This window comes from Anabrus simplex, chromosome 1, assembly GCF_040414725.1.
Source record: "Anabrus simplex isolate iqAnaSimp1 chromosome 1, ASM4041472v1, whole genome shotgun sequence".
Taxonomy (NCBI): domain Eukaryota; kingdom Metazoa; phylum Arthropoda; class Insecta; order Orthoptera; family Tettigoniidae; genus Anabrus; species Anabrus simplex.
Genome location: NC_090265.1, coordinates 1,158,153,952 through 1,158,172,643, shown reverse-complemented (window position 1 = coordinate 1,158,172,643; position 18,692 = coordinate 1,158,153,952). Strand labels below are relative to the sequence as shown.

Here is an 18,692-nt window from a genome sequence, read left to right as displayed (position 1 = left end):
GAACTAGTGACGGAGCTCGGCGTTAGAGAAGAAAGCAGGATGCAGGAAGAGAAGATGGAAGAAGAAACACGGGGGATGACAAGTGGACATAATCAGAACGAAAATAATGGTTTGAGGGAGGAAGCAGAAGTAAGAAGTGCCGTGGCTAAAGGGAGAAGCTTGAGTTTGAAGTAGTTATGGGGTAAAAAGGGAAAAATGGAAGAAGGAGTAATTACGAGAAGTAAAAAGACAAGTAACAGTAGTAAGTAACCTGGTTTGCTTAAATGGTATTGGTGATAAGAGAGGTAGCGAAGTTTAGATGGTATTTATTCAAGTGATGGTGTCTGCATGTGTATTATATGATGGATGAAGGATAAGAGAGGTAGCAAGGTGATAAGGTGTTTTTAAGTGTATTGTAATTGTATGGTATTTATTCATAAGATGGATGATTTGTGGAGTTCGATAGATGGATGATAAGAGAGGTAGTGAAATTTAGATGGTGTCTTTAGGTATAAGATGGATGGATTGCGGAGTTCAATGATGGATGATAAGAGAGGTAGCGAAGTTTAGATGATTGTAATTGTAAAGCAAATGAGGATTGGAATTGAAGTGTTAAGTATGAAAGGTGATGATGATGGATGGATGATAAGAGAGGTAGCGAAGTTTAAATGGTATTGGTGATAAGAGAGGTAGCAAAGTTTAGATAGTATTTATACAAGTGATGATTGTAAGGGTTAAAGTAAATGTGGCCTGGAATAGAAGTGTTAAGGGAGGTTAGAAGAATGTGTGGGTCGGTGAATATGTAATGATGGTTAGATTCAAGTGATGGTGTCTGTCTTGTAATTGTATGGTATTTATTCATAAGATGGATGATTTGTGGAGTTCGATAGTTGGATGATAAGAGAGGTAGCGAAGTTTAGATGGTGTCTGTAGGTATAAGATGGATGGACTGCGGAGTTCGATGATGGATGATAAGAGAGGTAGCGTTTAGATGATTGTAATTGTAAAGTAAATGAGGATTGGAATTGAAGTGTCAAGTATGAAAGGTGACGATGATGGATGGATGATAAGAGAGGTAGCGAAGTTTAAATGGTATTGGTGATAAGAGAGGTAGCGAAGTTTAGATGGTATTTATTCAAGTGATGATTGTAATGGTTAAAGTAAATGTGGCCTGGAATAGAAGCGTTAAGGGAGGTTGAAAGAATATGTGGGTCGGTAAATATGTAACGATGGTTAGATTCTAGTGATGGTGTCTGCATGTGTATTCTATGATGGATGATAAGAGAGGTAGCGAAGTTTAATGTGTGGGTCGGTGAATATGTAATGATGGTTAAATTCAAGTGATGGTGTATGCATGTGTGTTGTATGTTGGATGAAGGATGAAGGATAAGAGAGGTGGCGAGGTGATAAGGTGTTTTTTAAGTGTATTGTAATTGTATGGTATTTATTCAACTGATGGTGTCTTTAGGTATAAGATGGATGAATTGTGGAGTTAGATAGATGGATGATTAGAGAGGTAGTGAAGTTTAGATGATTGTAATTGTAAAGTAAATGAGGACTGGAATTGAAGTGTTATGAAAGGTGACAATGATGGAAGGATGATAAGAGAGGTAGCAAAGTTTAAATGGTATTGGTGATAAGAGAGGTAGCGAGGTATAGATGGTATTTATTCAAGTGATGGTGTCTGTATGTGTATTGTATGGATGATAAGAGAGGTAGCGAAGTTTAGATGGTGTCTTTACGTATAAGATGGATGGATTGCGGAGTTCGATGATGGATGATAAGAGAGGTAGCGAAGTTTAGATGATTGTAATTGTAAATTAAATGAGGACTGGAATTGAAGTGTTGAGTATGAAAGGTGACGATGATGGATGGATGATAAGAGAGGTAGCGAAGTTTTAACGGTATTGGTGATAAGAGAGGTAGCGAAGTTTAGATGGTATTTATTCAAGTGATGGTGTCTGTATGTGTATTGTAACGGTTAAAGTAAATGTGGCCTGGAATAGACGTAGTAGCAGAATGTGAGTGCAATGGAAGTATGGAATCAGCAACCCTGAGGGAGTCAAGTAGAGGAAATGTAGGAGGAGTGGAATGTTCAAAGGTTTGCGTGTATACTCTGCAGGGGCATGAAGGTCTGTGACATTCATAATATCGCTTAAATTGCATATTCTGGGAAGACAATAGTAATATTCAGGAGAGAAGTTGGACGTGACATAAAGAGGCCAAGGATGACTACCGTGGTGACCTTTATTTGGGGGTCACGTTTCCCAAGTATCCGAGGGGATTCATGCCTTGTCCAAGGAATATCATTATTTTACTAAAATGTTCTATTCATTTTCTGTTCATTACGTGTATTATTTTCTTTTCTTTTTCTGTACCGTACATGGAGTGTGAATTGGCTTAGGCTGGACATTGTTATTTTTCTCTTTTAAAGGATCAAATGGGTATTGTTACTGCAGATCTGGAGAAAAATAATAAATAAATAAATAAATAAATAAATAAATAAATAAATAAATAAATAAATAAATAAATAAATAAATAAAATATAAGCAAGGGAACAGGAAGGATTGCAACAGTTATCAAGGTATTTCATTGATCAATATACCAGGCAAGGCATACTGGCATTTTGGAATGGAGGGTGCAATCAGTGGTTGAGAGTAAGTTGAATGAAAACCAATGTGATTTCAGATCACAGAGGGGCTGTCAGGATCAGAATTTCAGTATGCACCAGGTAAATGAAAAATGCTATGCTTCTTGTCCATAATGTTTCATTTCAAATTGGACTTAGCATTTATCCGCTAATCTCGTGACATGACTTCTCAGTTCCCTCTCACATGGGGATTTACATTTCAGTTATTTAGGATAGCAATCGTACTACATACTCAAATATTTTCTCCCTCTCTATTTGGGCCATTCACATTTAAAAATATTTGTTATCGTCGACAAGTCAGCCATCGAGCAGACTTAATAACATTCTGAGGTTCGAAATGCAGTTTCTCCTTGGGTTCCTTTGGTTTCAGAAGGTTGTTGAAATACTCTGTTAGAACTGTGGTGCACTCTTCATTTTTCAATTTCAACTTTCTGTCAAGTGTAGGGGCTGAATAGGATGTTATTTGAGATTTTAAAGTTTGGCAGAAGTCTCTAGTGTTGTTTCTGTGAAAATCTCTCTCTGCTTGGTCAATGGCCTCTTTATTGTATTGCCGCTTGGTGTTTCTGATCATTTTAGTAGCAGTTTTCCTAGCTTCTAAAAAGTTTTTATGGTTATCCAAACTTTTGCTGTTGTTCCATTTTAGCCATGCTTGCTTTCTCTCTTTGATTGCTTTTTCACAAGTAGTTGTCCATCATGGATGTTTGTTCTTTCTAACCACCGGTGGTTATTGCTGCATCAGTTAGTGCCTTCTGTAGTTGGGGCCAATCATTTTTGTCTTTGTTTCTAGCCAGGGTCTCGGTGAAGTTATTGTTATCTTTCAGCTTGGCTGGATTGAACCTTGGAATTCGTGACTTGATGAAGTGGTTTTCTCAGCTTCTTTTAATAGGGATGAAATTGGTTTTGATCAAAGAAAGAAAGTGGTCTGAATCAATGTTTGCACTTCTCAATACTTTGACATTTAGCACTTCCTTGCTGTTCCTCCTACTGATGGCTACATGGTCCATTTGGAATATCTGAGCATTGGGTTAGGGCATCTCCAAGTCATGGCTTTCATAGGAAGGCGTTAGAAAGCTGTAGATTTGAGGACTAAGTTGTAATTTCTGCACAGATTATTCATCCTTTCTCCATTCCTGTTGGTCCTCTTGTGTGCTGGGTATTCTTCAACTATGTTCTTGAATTTTCTCTCTTTGCGTAGCTGGCTACTTCTAGTGAGAACGAATTTCTCCTCAACTAGCACTTAAATTACTGTTCCCATCACTTCAGCAGAATAAAATAAATGTCTTTCTAATTGTCAATAAGTAACTGTCTACTGCCTTCTTTGTTACCATCTAGAATGAATACTGTAGTTGGATATTATCAAAGTTAACATGTGCAATACTAAACTGTTTTGCTCCTAATTTACTGTAGCAAAGTTTTAACCAATGTTTATGAAGTTTAACTTACTTCTTAATGTTTTTGCTGCCTTGTTGGTGACTCAGTACCACAGTGTGGGTATTCAACAGATTCACACTTCTTCACCACGATGGACGGAACAGCTATACACTTTGAAGTGACTGACGAGACTGATAATTCAGGGGTAAGGGTTTAGTCTTTGCCTCGGTTATAAAGCTTGACCTGGCACTATTTTCAGTCATGATGGGAGGAGAAACTGTCAGAGCTCACTCTCCTATGTCCAGTGCCTAATCACATTACTATCAGGTGTCCTTGCTCACAAATTTCCAGCACTCACACACTTGAAGTAAAATTTGAAATTCGATCATATAGTTCCAATTTATAATAAGAGCTTGGGTTGTTCCAGATGATGCATGCAGGCATGGACTTTGGGTGTCAATAGTTGTGGAGTGTTACTTATCTCAAACCCAAATCACACTACAGCAGAAGTCTTGAAATAATATCACTGAGATCACACCCGAATATACTAATTGTTCGTAAATTATGTAATAATTTATTTAGTAATAATTCCTCTGAATTGCATGTAATATCACGTGGTATTCTGGAAAGAACTCAATAGCCTCGCTGCTCAGGTTTGCACTTCTCCAAATGCCAAAATCTCATTGGTTCGGTTAGAGCGTTTTGGACGAATCCATTATTATTTTGGGGGCAGTGAATATTGCTCTGTCCTTTATGGTGCATCTCATTTTTCTTTTCAAAGACATGTCATTGTCTTTATGTTGAGTTCATGTTCCCACGCGAACGAGATAGAGAAATTTCTCTTGGCGGCGAGCAAACTTAAGCTTTATCATTTTACGACAACAACACTTGTGTCTTTTGGCGAGTTCTAGGGATCAATCACCTTAACACAATGTGTGGTCTCCAGCTCTCCAAGTGGAAATGTACATCCGAGAATTCATATTACATAATGAATATATGAAATTAATAATATATATTATTTTACCATATGCTAATGTCCATATGGGTGCAGTATGTATGTGTATACCCTTAGTCTTTGCTAGTCTCCTACCATCCTGCAAGACAGTAGGTTGTCCTCATATTTAACCTCTCAGCAGTGGAATGCATCTTCCACCATTTCTGCCATTCCACAGCCCATCTTCTCCGCCTTTGATGCTGTTGAGGTCTTGTTTGCGGATTTCAGTGGTATTCCTGCACTGTCCCTTCTACAAGAGCTCTTCTGCCCAAAGCTATTTTTCTTCCAACGTGGATTTTTTACAATGACTTTCAATGGTGTATTATATTTAACTCAAATCAAACCATAATGGCTAAAATAATAAACTCGGTGTTGAGTCGCTGGCTGTAAGGTCTACTCCAGTTACTGTAGCTAGATTGCTCCTGGGAGTATGAAGTGCTCAATGGTTTTGTTATAAGTTTTCCACACTGATGACTGAGGTTTGAATCCCAGTGACTATATGATGGGAAATTGCATGTTGTATCAGACAGAGTATTGGTCTCAAAAGCCTAGGTAAAACCTAAAACAGACTATAGTGGCCCAACCAAGCTGAGAGTACCTGGGAGGGTTAGAATATCCTTTAATATGTTGCACTTTCCTTTTTTTCAGTTGCCAGCAAAGAAAGTAAGCTTCACACCTTCTCCACTCCTCACTATGAAGGATATTAAGAATGATATAGAAGCAGAGGGCATGCGCAATGCTCACATACGAGATGCTATTCCTGTGTGTCAGATACTGAGAAAGCTTGAAGAAGTAAGTTTGCATTTATTCACATTTTCTTTCCCAATGAGCTTTAAATGTCTCTGTAACAAAATAATCATTGAGAAGGGGAACATTTCCTTTCTTGAAAACTCAAAAATATTATTATTTTTTGATTATTTGATACCGGTAATCTAAGAAAAACATTTTGGATAGGAGAATCTCTGCAGAAATGAAATTTGTCCGCAGCATGATCGGCAAAACACGGAGGGACAGAGTCCGTAATGAGGAAATCCGCAAGCAGACTCAAGTTGTAAGACTGCAGGACAAAATAACAGTGCAGCGACTGAGATGGTATGGACATATGCGATGCATGGGTGATAACAGATTACCAAAAAAATGTACGATCTAAAACTTGAAGACAAAAGACCAAGAGGGCGACCAAGACTCAGGTACAAGGACATGGTGAAGATTGACATTCAACAGAGAGGACATACTTTGGAAAGCATTGAAGAAGGAGAGAAGTTCAGGGACCGCAACTGGTGGAGAAGCCTCGTTTTCTGACCCATCGCTTAAGATGGGTGCGTGCGTGCGTGCGTGCGTGCGTGCGTGCGTGCGTGCGTGCGTGCGTGCGTGCGTGCGTGTGTGTGTGTGTGTGTGTGTGTGTGTGTGCGTGTGTGCGTGTAGGAGAATCTCTGTTAACCAGAATGAACTGGGTGGAGGGGGAAAGGTGGTTTCAGTTACAAATATTTTGGATGATAATTAAACTGTCATCATTTTTAGAGGTTGAGAAATGTTTTTTGATGTTTTAGGCAAAAGTAAATGAAGACAATGCTTATTTTAATACACTCAAACTACCATACTCCCTTCTCTCCCTGTTGCATGAGCAGGGAATGTCAAAAGCAGCTGATACTCACGCTTGCCAGTACGGCACCCAGGGAAACATTAGCAACGAGTGGAAGTCGCACTCCCAAATGCTGATTGTGAATGAGCTATCTGAACAAAAATCAATGCAAAGGGGACATGTCAGAGGGAAGTTTGCTTCAGGCAGCAAGAATTGAAACTCAAGTGAAATAGACAGTTTCATTTAATGGATGATATTCCTGTTAACTCCAAAAGCACTATTCTACTCTCTCTTCTTCAAAGAGAATTACATATAAGGCCATAAATAATAAATCATATATTATTCTTCGGAACTGTATACACAAACATCTAAATTGAACAGGTGAATTTATAACCTAAAAAAGTATAGATTATATTTTAGAGCTGTAAATTGCTGCTAAATGGAGTAAATTAAATTATTTGTATTCTGAAAAATATACATTATACTCAATACATTGAATCTATCATAAGCAATCATATGATTCACATAGATACAAGAATACAAAGGAAAGTATTACTTCTAACACATCTTTCCACAAAGTGAATTACATTTGACATTATAAACAAACAAAAATTGCAACTTGCGACTCTTGCAACTCTCACCCATTGCTAATGTTTCCCTAGGTACCATACTGACAAGCGTGAGTATCAGCTGCTTTTTGACATTCCCTGGCTTATGCAACAGGGAGAGAAGGGAGTACGGTAGTTTGGGTTTATTAAAATAAGTACTGTCTTAATTTACTTTCACCTAAAGGAAGAATACCAAGTTAAAAATGATTGGAGTCATGGGCTTGCTAATCGGGAGTAGGGACACGATACCTAGAAAATTTGTTGAGTTTTGCAAGGCATTCCACATGCCAATATCCTTGAGTATTGATATTGGACTTTCTGCTTTGAAATCATCAATAAGTATTTTAAGAAACCTCCTTCGGTGATTTGCTTTCACACTCAATAGACTTCTATGTATTTTACTCTGTTACACAATATCAGTTGGTATCAAGTATACTTTGTCTTTTAGGCAACCTCTAAATTCAGGAAGTGTTGTTATGTGATGAATATATATAAAATAAACTGATGATTAAACCTGAGGAAATGTAAAAATAATATCAGCACTGTACAGTATTGACAAATATAGGAAATAGAATTAATTTCGTAAGAAACCTAAAGTCCTCTTCCGTATCAATATGTTGCAACTATCATAAGCAATAATACCATGCTCATAGTTACCAAAACACAAAGGAAGTGGTTCTGAAATATACTGATTCAGACTCAGATTTGTGCACGATAAGAATGGCATCCACGGTTTCTTCTCTCTTGTACAACAGTTACTAAAGTTTATTTTGCTGGAAGTGCTGGTGGTTGGAATACGAAAAATTATTTAGGCCAGCATCACTAATTTTGGGTACTTATGTTATTTCATGTTATTTCTCTGACGGTTCTTCTGTCTCATTTTCTGAAAACTGCCACTAACATGTGATTTATACTAATACGGTTATAGTTTTGTAATTCTTTTATATCTTACTAGCAAGATACCCGTGCTTCGCTACGGTATTATACTGAAATTTATAATTGAATGTTTATTGTTTTAGATATATAATCCGACGAATTTCGCGATCTGACTCGTTTTCTGCAAGAATCCACCAAAATTCCCGATCTGACTGGTTTTCTATTATTTTACGACACGTTTCCTCCCATTTTTCAATCTTCCTTTCCAGCAATCGATTTCGTACTTCCCGGGCTAGGCTCAGGTATTCCTCCCGGTCAGATGGGTCCGTAAATCTTTGCCATCTTTCCCTATAATCATTTTTAATATGGATAAAATCCTTCAGGAGATCTGGCGTGGTGTCATATTGGGTGCCTTGGCGGCACTGAACCCGCGGCCGGACTGCATTCTTAGTCATTACCCGTCCAGGAGCCGTTTCCAGCGCGGTCCGCACATTTGACGACGGTCCGGAATATTATTATTATTATTATTATTATTATTATTATTATTATTATTATTATTATTATTATTATTATTATTATTATTACTATTATGTGTTGCTGGAATGGCTGATGACAGGGAAAACCGGAGTATCCGGAGAAAAATCTGTCCCGCCACCGTTTTGTCCAGCACGAATGTCACATGGAGTGACCGGGATTTGAACCACGGAACCCAGCTGTGAGAGGCCGGCGCGCTGCCGCCTGAGCAATGGAGGATCCTTATAAGTACATTAATAACAGCTAAAATCAATTGGTCTCACCTACTTCTACACCCCACCGCCGTTAAGTTTATTTACCGCCACCCCCCCCCCCCCAAAAAATTTAATAATAATAATAATAATAATGTTATTTGCTTTACGTCCCACTAACTACTTTTACGGTCTTCGGAGACGCCGAGGTGCCGGAATTTTGTCCCGCAGGAGTTCTTTTACGTGCCAGTAAATCTACCGACATGGGGCTGTCGTATTTGAGCACCTTCAAATACCACCGGACTGATCCAGGATCGAACCTGCCAAGTTGGGGTTAGAAGGCCAGCGCCTTAACCGTCTGAGCCACTCAGCCCGGCCCAAAAATTTAAAGAATGCTTGTTTCTTTATGTTTAAGGGAGATTCCAAACACCAATGTTCACGTCTATTACTTTCAGTTTTGAGATATAAGTATCCCAATAAAAATAATTTACTTTCTGCACTTCATATCACAATACTCCCCCCCCCCCCCACCTGAAATTCCCCGCAAAAAATACTTGTTCTTTAATAGTAAAGGATCTTCTTAAATACCAATGATCACGACTCTAACTTCTTCAGTTTTTGATTTATGTGTCCTCATGAAAGGAATTCAACTCCTTTACACTCCCGCCCTCCAAGATGGTTTCCCCACCAAAACGCGCTTTTCTTTGTTTTTAAAGGAAATCCAAATACGAATTTTCACGTCTGTAACAACTTTAGTTTTTATTAGATGTATGTATTCTCATACAATTAAGCCAATTAATTTTTCAATTCTTCCCCCCCCCCCCCTTATTGGATTTTCCGAGAATACGTGTTTCTTTACTTTTAAAGCAGATTGCAAATATCAAATTTCACGTCTGTAACGTCTTCATTTTTGTGATATCAGTAGCCTAATTAAAAGAATTCAACACCATTTTCAGTCACTTTTACCACCCCCCTCCACCCAAGTGGTATTTCCGAAAACTAAAAACACACGTTTCTTTATGTTAAATAGAGATAAAAAATAACTTCACTTCTGTAACATGTTAAGTTTTTTTTAGATATACTGTAAAAATTCTCATTTTAAAATTTCACCCCTTTTGAGTACCCCTTAAGTGGAGTTTCCAAAAACAAATCACCTATGTTTATTTACATTTACAGGAGATTCCAAACACCCACTTTTTACGTCTGTAACATTTTACGTTTCCAAGATATTCTGTAGATATAGTCTTTCAAAAAATTCACCCCAATTTGTCACTCCTGTTTAACCGCCATTAATTGGATTTCCCAAAAACTAAGAATTACGTGTTTCTTTATTTTTAAAGAAGATCCCATATACAAATTTTCAGTTCTGTAATATCTTTGGTTTCTGAGATATATGTATACCCATTAAAGGCATTCAACCCATTTTTCACCCCTTTCACACTCCTCCTATTAGGATTCACAGGAAACAAAAAAAAACATGTTGCTTTATTTGTAGAGGAGATTCTAACTACCAATTTTTACATGTGTAAATTTTAAAGTTTTAAGATGTAGACGCACTCATTTTAAAAAATTCACCCCCCCCTTTTCACCCCCCAATATTTGGATTTTCCAAAAACGAAAAAGTACGTGTTTCTTTACTTTTAAAGTAGATCCAAAATACCAATTTTCAGGTCTGTAATATCTTCAGGTTCTGAAATATAAGTAGCCTCATTAAAGGCATTCAACCCATTTTTCACCCTTTTACACCCTTCCTATTGGGAATTTCCGAAAACAAAAGAATACGTGTTTCTTTATTTTTAAAGGATTCTAAATACCAATTTTTACATCTATAAACTTTAAAAGTTTTGAGATATAGATGCACTCATTTTAAAAAATCACCCCCTTTTTCATCCCCCATTAATTGGATTTTCCACAAACAAAAAATACGTGTTTCTTTATTTTTAAAGGAGATCCCAAACACCAATTTTCAGGTCTGTAATATCTTCAGGTTCTGAAATATAAGTGCCTCATTAAAGGCATTCAACCCATTTTTCACCCCTTTTCACTCCTCCTATTGAGATTTTCCGAAAACAAAAAAAATACGTGTTTCTTTATTCTTAAAGGAGATTCTAAATACCAATTTTTACATCTATAACCTTTAAAAGTTTTGAGATATAGATACACTCATTTTAAAATATTACCCCCCTTTTCACCCCCCCTTAATTGGGTTTTCCAGAAACAAAAAAATAAGTGGTCCTTTATTTTTAAAGGAGATCCCAAACACCAATTTTCAGGTCTGTAATATCTTCAGTTTCTGAGATATAAGTAGCCTCATTAAAGGCATTCAACCCCTTTTTAACCCCTTTTCACTCCTTCTATTGCGATTTTCCGAAAACAATAAAATACGTGTTTCTTTATTTTTAATGAAGATTCTAAATACCAATTTTTACATCAGCAAACTTTAAAAGTTTCGAGATATAGATTCACTCATTTTAAAAATTCACCCCCTTTTCACCCTCCCATTAATTGGATTTTCCAAAAACAAAAAAATACGTGTTTCTTTATTTTTAAAAGAGATCAAAAGTACCAATTTTGAGGTCTGTAATATCTTCATTTTCTGATATATAAGTACCGGTATCCTGATTAAAGGCATTCAACCTATTTTCCCCCATTTTCAACCTTTTTCACTCCTCCTATTGGGATTTTCTGAAAACAAAAAAATACGTGTTTTCTTATTTTTAAAGAAGATTCTAAATACCAATTTTCACATCTATAAACGTTTAAAGTTTTGAGATATAGATACACTCATTTTAAAATTTCACCCCCCCTTTTCACCCCCTTACCGAAGGAATATCCAAAAATCCTTTCTTAGCGAGCACCTACATCATAATGTGAATATATCCCCAAAATTTCATTTCTTTATGTGCAGTAGTTTTGGCTCGGCGATGATGAATCAGACAGTCAGTCAGTCAGTCAGTCAGTCAGTCAGGACAAGCTATTTTATATATATAGATTTAGGCAACATGATTTAATTGTTGCCTTCTGAAATATCTCTCCCAACATTTAAAAAAAGAAGTTATCTTTCTCCTCAGATGACAATATTTTTAAATGAGGGGAAGTTGGCTACAGAAATGTTGCCTTTTTGTTGGTCATTGTCACCTCCAGTTTAAGGGGTAGGAAATAATGTGCTTTTCTTTTCAGCATCCTCACAGTGGTGTTAATGGCTATAGGTTTTAACTAACTGTTATAGATATGTCAGAATCTTCTGTGTCATATTTTGAAAATTGCCATTAACATGTGATTTATACTAATACGGTTATAGTTTTATTTTATTTTTTTTTATTTTTTTTTATCTTATTCAGGCAATGTGATTTAATTGTTGCCTTCTGAAATATCTCTCCCAACATTTAAAAAAAGTCTCAGAAAACAAAGCACCCATTAGGCAAGACCTTGGTTGAAGTCGTTCATTAAGGATCCTTTCTATTTGCTGGCTAGTACAGTAATATTTGTACTTCATCGTACTGATCATTAAGGGATTCCAACATTTAAACACGGCTATTCTACCTGATCTCTGTTTGTTGGTAAACGGTTGCCATTGTGCAGAGCACAGTTCTCTGCGAATCATAAAGAATTTCACCTTATTTCCTTGATACGGCATAAGCCCAAAAGCCTATAATGTATCGTGTCTATAGTCAATTTTTTTTACCATAACACTTTTTTTTTTTTTTTTTTTTCAAACGAGTCAAGGTGTGTTTGGATGTTTCTATAGTCAAATATATCTTTCTAAGGCTCTCACTTTCTGGTTGATTTCTTTCCTTCTTTGGTTCAAATATGAGCTGTAGAATGGTTTGATCCAATGGGCAGAACAGGCTAGCCTTAAGTAAGTGGAGAATGCTACCCACTGGTCTGAGACTAATTTTACATTCCCTAGTTCATTCTTATGAATATTGAGCCTTGCCATGATGGTTTCCAATATTATTCTCTAACATTTAATCTAATTTTCCAGAAATTTAGCCATGAAAAACACATTTTTTGAAAGGCCCAACTGACATCTATCTGATGGGATATAATTGTCTGTATTTGTCAATCCACATACCTGTTGTAAGATCCCTTCCAACAGAACAAATATGACCTCTGTCACCATAGCTCAACTGTGTAGTAGCATGTGCCATAACATAGTAGATTAATAGTGCGGTAAACAAATACACTACACAGCAAGTATGATATGCAGAGAGAAGGTGATGAGCCCCAGAGGAATAAAAAGGGTTAGAATAGAGAGAAGCAGAATATTAACAAAACAGATAAATATATTTAATGGTCAACAAGAAATATAAGTTTTTGTTAAATTTAGGACACCAACATAATGAAGCCAGGAATGAAAATACTAGAAACAGCTCGGAAATCAGTAGTTACAAAGCAAGAATATGCCACATTTACAAATATCACATAGATTGTAGGAGTACATCCAATAGGCAAATATAAATTTAGTCATGACACAGATATAATTAAGATATACAAAATGGTGAAGGAACTCCAAAAAAGAAAAAAAGAAAGAAGCAGAATGATATGATGAAAATACGAGGAAAATGGGGGAAGAGAGAAGTAAAGATGGATGCTAGGAGGAAGAGATTCTTCGCCGGGTAGCTTATTTGTTTGAGAAATACGAGTGTTGAACAACCAGTAGGTATCACAAGCACGTAAATAGGTGAATACAAATAATGTTCCCCTGTTCAGAGTACAGTTCCAGTAGTACACTTAAGTTAAAAAAGAGAAATCTTGCATCTCGATAGTTAACACTGATACTAGCTGACTGAATGAAAAAGTATATAAGAAGCCAGGTCTACAAGTAGAATTGAGTAATGTGCTCCTAGAATCGGTATACTCGACTCCAGACTCGAGTCCAAGCATACTAGTGTTGCTATCTGTGGACAAGTCTTAGAACTATAATCTGGAGTGCACTGCATTCAGGGTCACCCACAGAATATTTTTGTGATGTGTATTGCAATATGTTTGCTGCTGATGATTGGTTTTGTTGAGTCATTGGCCGACAATAATTTGATTGTTACGATAATTATCATCATAGGCAAAAAATTTATGACTTACTAGCAAGCTGTCAACTTGAAAGATAGACAAGTAGGACCGAAGATGAGCGGGGGGATGGGGTCAATTTCCACACTGTGTACCCCACCTTTTCTAATGTCGATAACGGCAGCGTTCAATTATTATTATTATTATTATTATTATTATTATTATTATTATTATTATTATTTTTACTGTGCAGCCTGGAAGTAGACACCTGGGATTTGTTGACAGTTATGAAATATTATTCCTGCGACGTCCTTGTAGGAAAACGTGTAATAATATTGTGTGAAATAATGACAATATTACTGCCAGAGAAATTTATTGCAAAGATATATGTGTAGGGGGTTCAGAAACATATATGTGCTATAGTATCACTTACTGGTATTGTATGACTCGTTGGCTGAATGATCACTGTACTGGCCTGCGGTTCAGAGGGTCCTGGGTTCGATTCCCGGCTGGGTCGGGGATTTTAATCAGTTCTGATTACTGTAATTCTCCTCTTTATATTTACACAACACACTACACTACCAATCACCACAGAAACACGCAATAGTGATTACATCCCTCCATATAGGGTTGGCGTCAGGAAGGGCATCTGGCCGTAAAACATGGCCAAATCCACATGTGCCCTGCAGTTTGCACCCGCGACCCCACAGGTGTGGGAAAAGCGTAAGAAAAAAAAGAAGAAGAAGAAGAAGACGTATCACTTATTGGTATTGTATTCACGCATTCTGCATAAATAACATGCAAATCTTACCTGATTGCTATTTGATTAAATCACATTAACATTCACTGACCAGTGGCTAAGTGGGGTGTTCCCTTAAATACCTGAAAAACCGGACGAGTTGACGGTTCGGTTAGGAGTGCGCGGCTGTGAGCTTGCATGTGATAAATATCATTTTTGATCCGTATTGATGATATTTGAATGAAATAATAACAATAAGTTAATTTATTAATTTGACCACCTAATCAATACAATAAGTCTTGTCTTTGTTGATTTACATTGATACGTTAATTAAAATGGTACGTTTCGCCTTGCCTTAACCTTGAAATAAAATCAGGCACCTGATTTATATATAAATAAATTTATGCTCCATCCATCCAAGAGCGGGCGAGAGATCGAATGTGTGACGTCATGCTGTCGTCGAGTCTTCACAAGCGAAACGAGTCTGAGCCTGGACTCGAAAGTGTCGAGTACCACGATTCCAGGCATCACTCGTGCACATCACTAATTTTCTTGCTCACCAAGTTGCACATTGTAAAAAGGCCAAGATGGTAATGGCCAAATAATAATATGGCACATGTGAGCTTGCATCCAGGAGATAGTGGATTCGAATCCCACTGTCGACAGCCTTGAAGATGATTTTCCTTGGTTTCCCATTTTCACAGCATACAAATGCTGGGGCCACGGCCCCTTCCTTCCACCTCCTAGGCCTTTCCTATCCCATCGTCGCCATAAGACCTATCTGTGTCGATGCGACGTAAAGCCACTAGCAAAAACAAAAACAAGTACTGTAATGTATATTTCTTCAGACAACACACAAAGGTTTGGGTTCATATCAACCTTTAAATGACAATATTGGGGTTGTGGGTGTCGATCATTGTTGCTCTACGTCATGTTTCCTTTGTGAGAGAGAATTGCTGTATTTACAGAACCCTGTTACAACTGTGAGCGCTTCGATCACCATTGACCAGCAACGTAACTACAGTATATATTTTTGTTGCTGTAGGAAGAAAAATATTGATATTCATTGACCTAGAGAAAAGCAGTACACAAAATATTTATTTTAAGTAATAGATTGTTTTATGTAAGTAATACATTCGGTCTAGAAAGCCAAGAATAACGACCGAGAGGATTCGTCAGGTTGACCACACGACACCTCGCAATCTGCAGGCCTTCGGGCTGAGCAGCGGTCGCTTGGTAGGCCAAGGCCCTTCAAGGGCTGCAGTGCCATGGGGTTTGGTTTGGTTTAAGTAATACATTACAAAATTGATTTTCTGTTATTAAACTACCTACGTTTACATTGTTTACATAAGTATGTTACAGTATTTACGTGGGTATGTACTATGATTCTTGTCAATCCCATGATGGGGACGTAATTGCCCTTCAGGCATTCTCACACTGATTTCATGTGCTTCATTAAGGTACTTAAGCATGGTGTTTGTGTCCGACTCGTTGGCTGAACAGTCAGCGTACTGGCCTTCGGTTCAGAGGATCCCGGGTTCGATTCCTGGCCGGGTCGGGGATTTTAACCTTAATTGGTTAATTCCAATGGCACGGGGGCTGGGTGTATGTGTTGTCTTCATCATCATTTCATCCTCATCACGACGCGCAGGTCGCCTACGGGCGTCAAATAGAAAGACCTGCACCTGGCGAGCCGAACCCGTCCTGGGATATCCCGGCACTAAAAGCCATACGACACTTCATTTCATTTCATGGTGTTTGTACTTCTGTTTTAACTTAAAGTATTATTACACACTGTATGTTGTATGCAGCTTTATTGGGAACAGTTTCAGAGACATCAAAGTACTCCCATACAGCCAATCTCTTCCTACTTGACATTGTTAATGTTTACAGTACTGCTTACATCCTGCTGCTATTCTTCGACCTTCACTCAACTTCTAAAGACTACACTCGTTTTTGTTCCTTTGCACAGTCATGTGTTGCAATGATAAATGTCAAAATGGAGTGTGTATTTTGTTCGTTGCGTTCCATCAGCTGTTTAGCTAGAACAGAATAACGTTCTGTCTGATGATTTGCTGCGTGTACATACATCACATTCTAGATGCCTAATCTTAATACCCTACATTATATCTGCCGAAGGTATGATGTAAATATAAACTTTTCACCTGTCACCTCGGACGATTGTAGGCTTTGGCGCGGTTACCAATAGGCTATGGTTACAACATACATACCGTGACAGTGATTTTAAATAATAATAATAATAATAATAATAATAATAATAATAATAATAATAATAATAATAATAATAATAATAATAATAATGTTATGAGTTTTACGTCCAACTACATACATTTTTATGGTTTTCGGAGATGCCGAGGTGCCGGAATTTAGTCCCCCAGGAGTTATTTTATGTGCTAGCAATTTTACTGACATGAGGCTGACGTATCTGAGCACCTTCAAATACCACTGGACTAAACCAGTATCGAACCTGCGAAGTTGGGCTCAGAAGGCCAGGTAAGCTATGTTATCAATATTAGAATAGATGGCATATTCAGTGGAGTGGGTGAGAGACGCCGTGAACGGATATTTTCATACTTTATTATGCATATATAGTTGTAGTATTATCGTTCTCATGGCATCATCAAATTCAGATTATTTATTTTGCTCATTCATTAAGAATATTTACATCATACCGTTCTATCGCAATCCCATAAAACCTCAGCGACCACTTGTAAATAATTTATGCTCCATCCATCCAAGAGCAGGCGAGAGAGCGAACATGTGACGTCATGCTGTCATGAAGTCTTCGCAAGCGAAATGAGTCCGAGCCTGGACTCGAAAGTGTCGAGTACCGCGATTCCAGGCATCACTCGCGCACATCACTAATTTTCTTGCTCACCAAGTTGCACAATGTAAAAAGGCCAAGATGGTAATGGCCAAATAATAATATGGCACACAGGTCCTTGGTGCTCTACCACTCTGTAATGAAGTGAGACTGACTTGTGGAGCCCGGGTTATATAGCACAATGGAAAAATCTAGAAGCATAGGTAAGAGAGAGCCAGTGTTTTCCAGAACAGTGGTATCACAGTCACCTGTCCATGGGTAGAAGATGCAGCAGGCAAGCAAGGCAGTACGTAGTGAAGGCAGCGGCACAGCAGTTGAAGAAAGAAGCGGCAGCAGAAGGTACGAATGTAGAATTATGCTGAAACTTGCATAATTTTAGAGAGAGAATATTACAACTTGCAAGAGCATCTGATGCAAAATCATACGGTTGTAGATTTAGATCCCACTGGTGTCCGGTTTGCCATTTTAAAAATTCTTTTTGGTACTTAACATATCTTCCATGCATACCGTATGTACTAAATACAGCAAATACGTTGAAAGTTTATTTTGAGTGCAATGCAGTCATGAAAATTCAATATTCATTGCCTTCAAAATGTTGTCTTCCGAGAGACAAAGTGGAACTGCTTTTGTATGTTAATATGGTAAATCAATTAATACACTGAATATAACCAACATACTTATTTGTCGCAGGATCCACAATTTGGGAAAACTCTGCCCAAATTGAATTTGATCTATTTGAAACATTTTGTTCTGTTTGTCCACCCCTTATCCCGCTTCTCTACGGGGTCAGGTATTAACTGAGTCCTTGTGGTGATATTTTATGACCAGATGCCCTTCTAGACGTCAACCGGAGTTAATGAGATGAAATGAATATGTTACTGTAGTAGGAAGGCAGAGGGTGAAACCTGCTACCAGAACATAGCCTACTCCTGTCAAATAGTACCAAGGAGTCTACTCAAGGGTTAACATTCCCATCGACAGTGCTGTGCCGGGCCGAGTGGCTCATACGGTTGAGGTGCTGGCCTTCTGACCCGAACTTGGCAGGTTCAAGTCTGACTCAGTCCGGTGATATTTGAAAAAACTGAAATACGTCAGCCTCCATTCGGTAGATTTACTAGCATGTAAAAGAACTCCTGCAGGACAAAATTCTGGCACCTCGGCATCTCTGAAAACTGTAAAAGTAGTTAGTGGGACATAAAGCCAATAACATCATCATCATCATCACCATCCCTGTATGCCCTCACTCCGTATGAACACTGCAAAGAGGTTTGAAATTGAATCTAGGCTTTTGGCACACAATCTAGTGACTTCTATAC

The 18,692-nt window shown here is 37.8% G+C and overlaps 1 protein-coding gene across 1 annotated transcript in view; it reads left to right on the top strand.

Moving 5' to 3' along the window:
• LOC136877025 (xaa-Pro aminopeptidase 1) overlaps positions 1 to 18,692 on the top strand; it is a 279,859-nt gene that overhangs the window by 224,731 nt on the left and 36,436 nt on the right. The window contains exon 9 of the mRNA XM_067150827.2: positions 5,643 to 5,786. Coding sequence (XP_067006928.2) covers positions 5,643 to 5,786 — 144 coding nt within the window. The remainder of the gene's footprint in view (positions 1 to 5,642; positions 5,787 to 18,692) is intronic.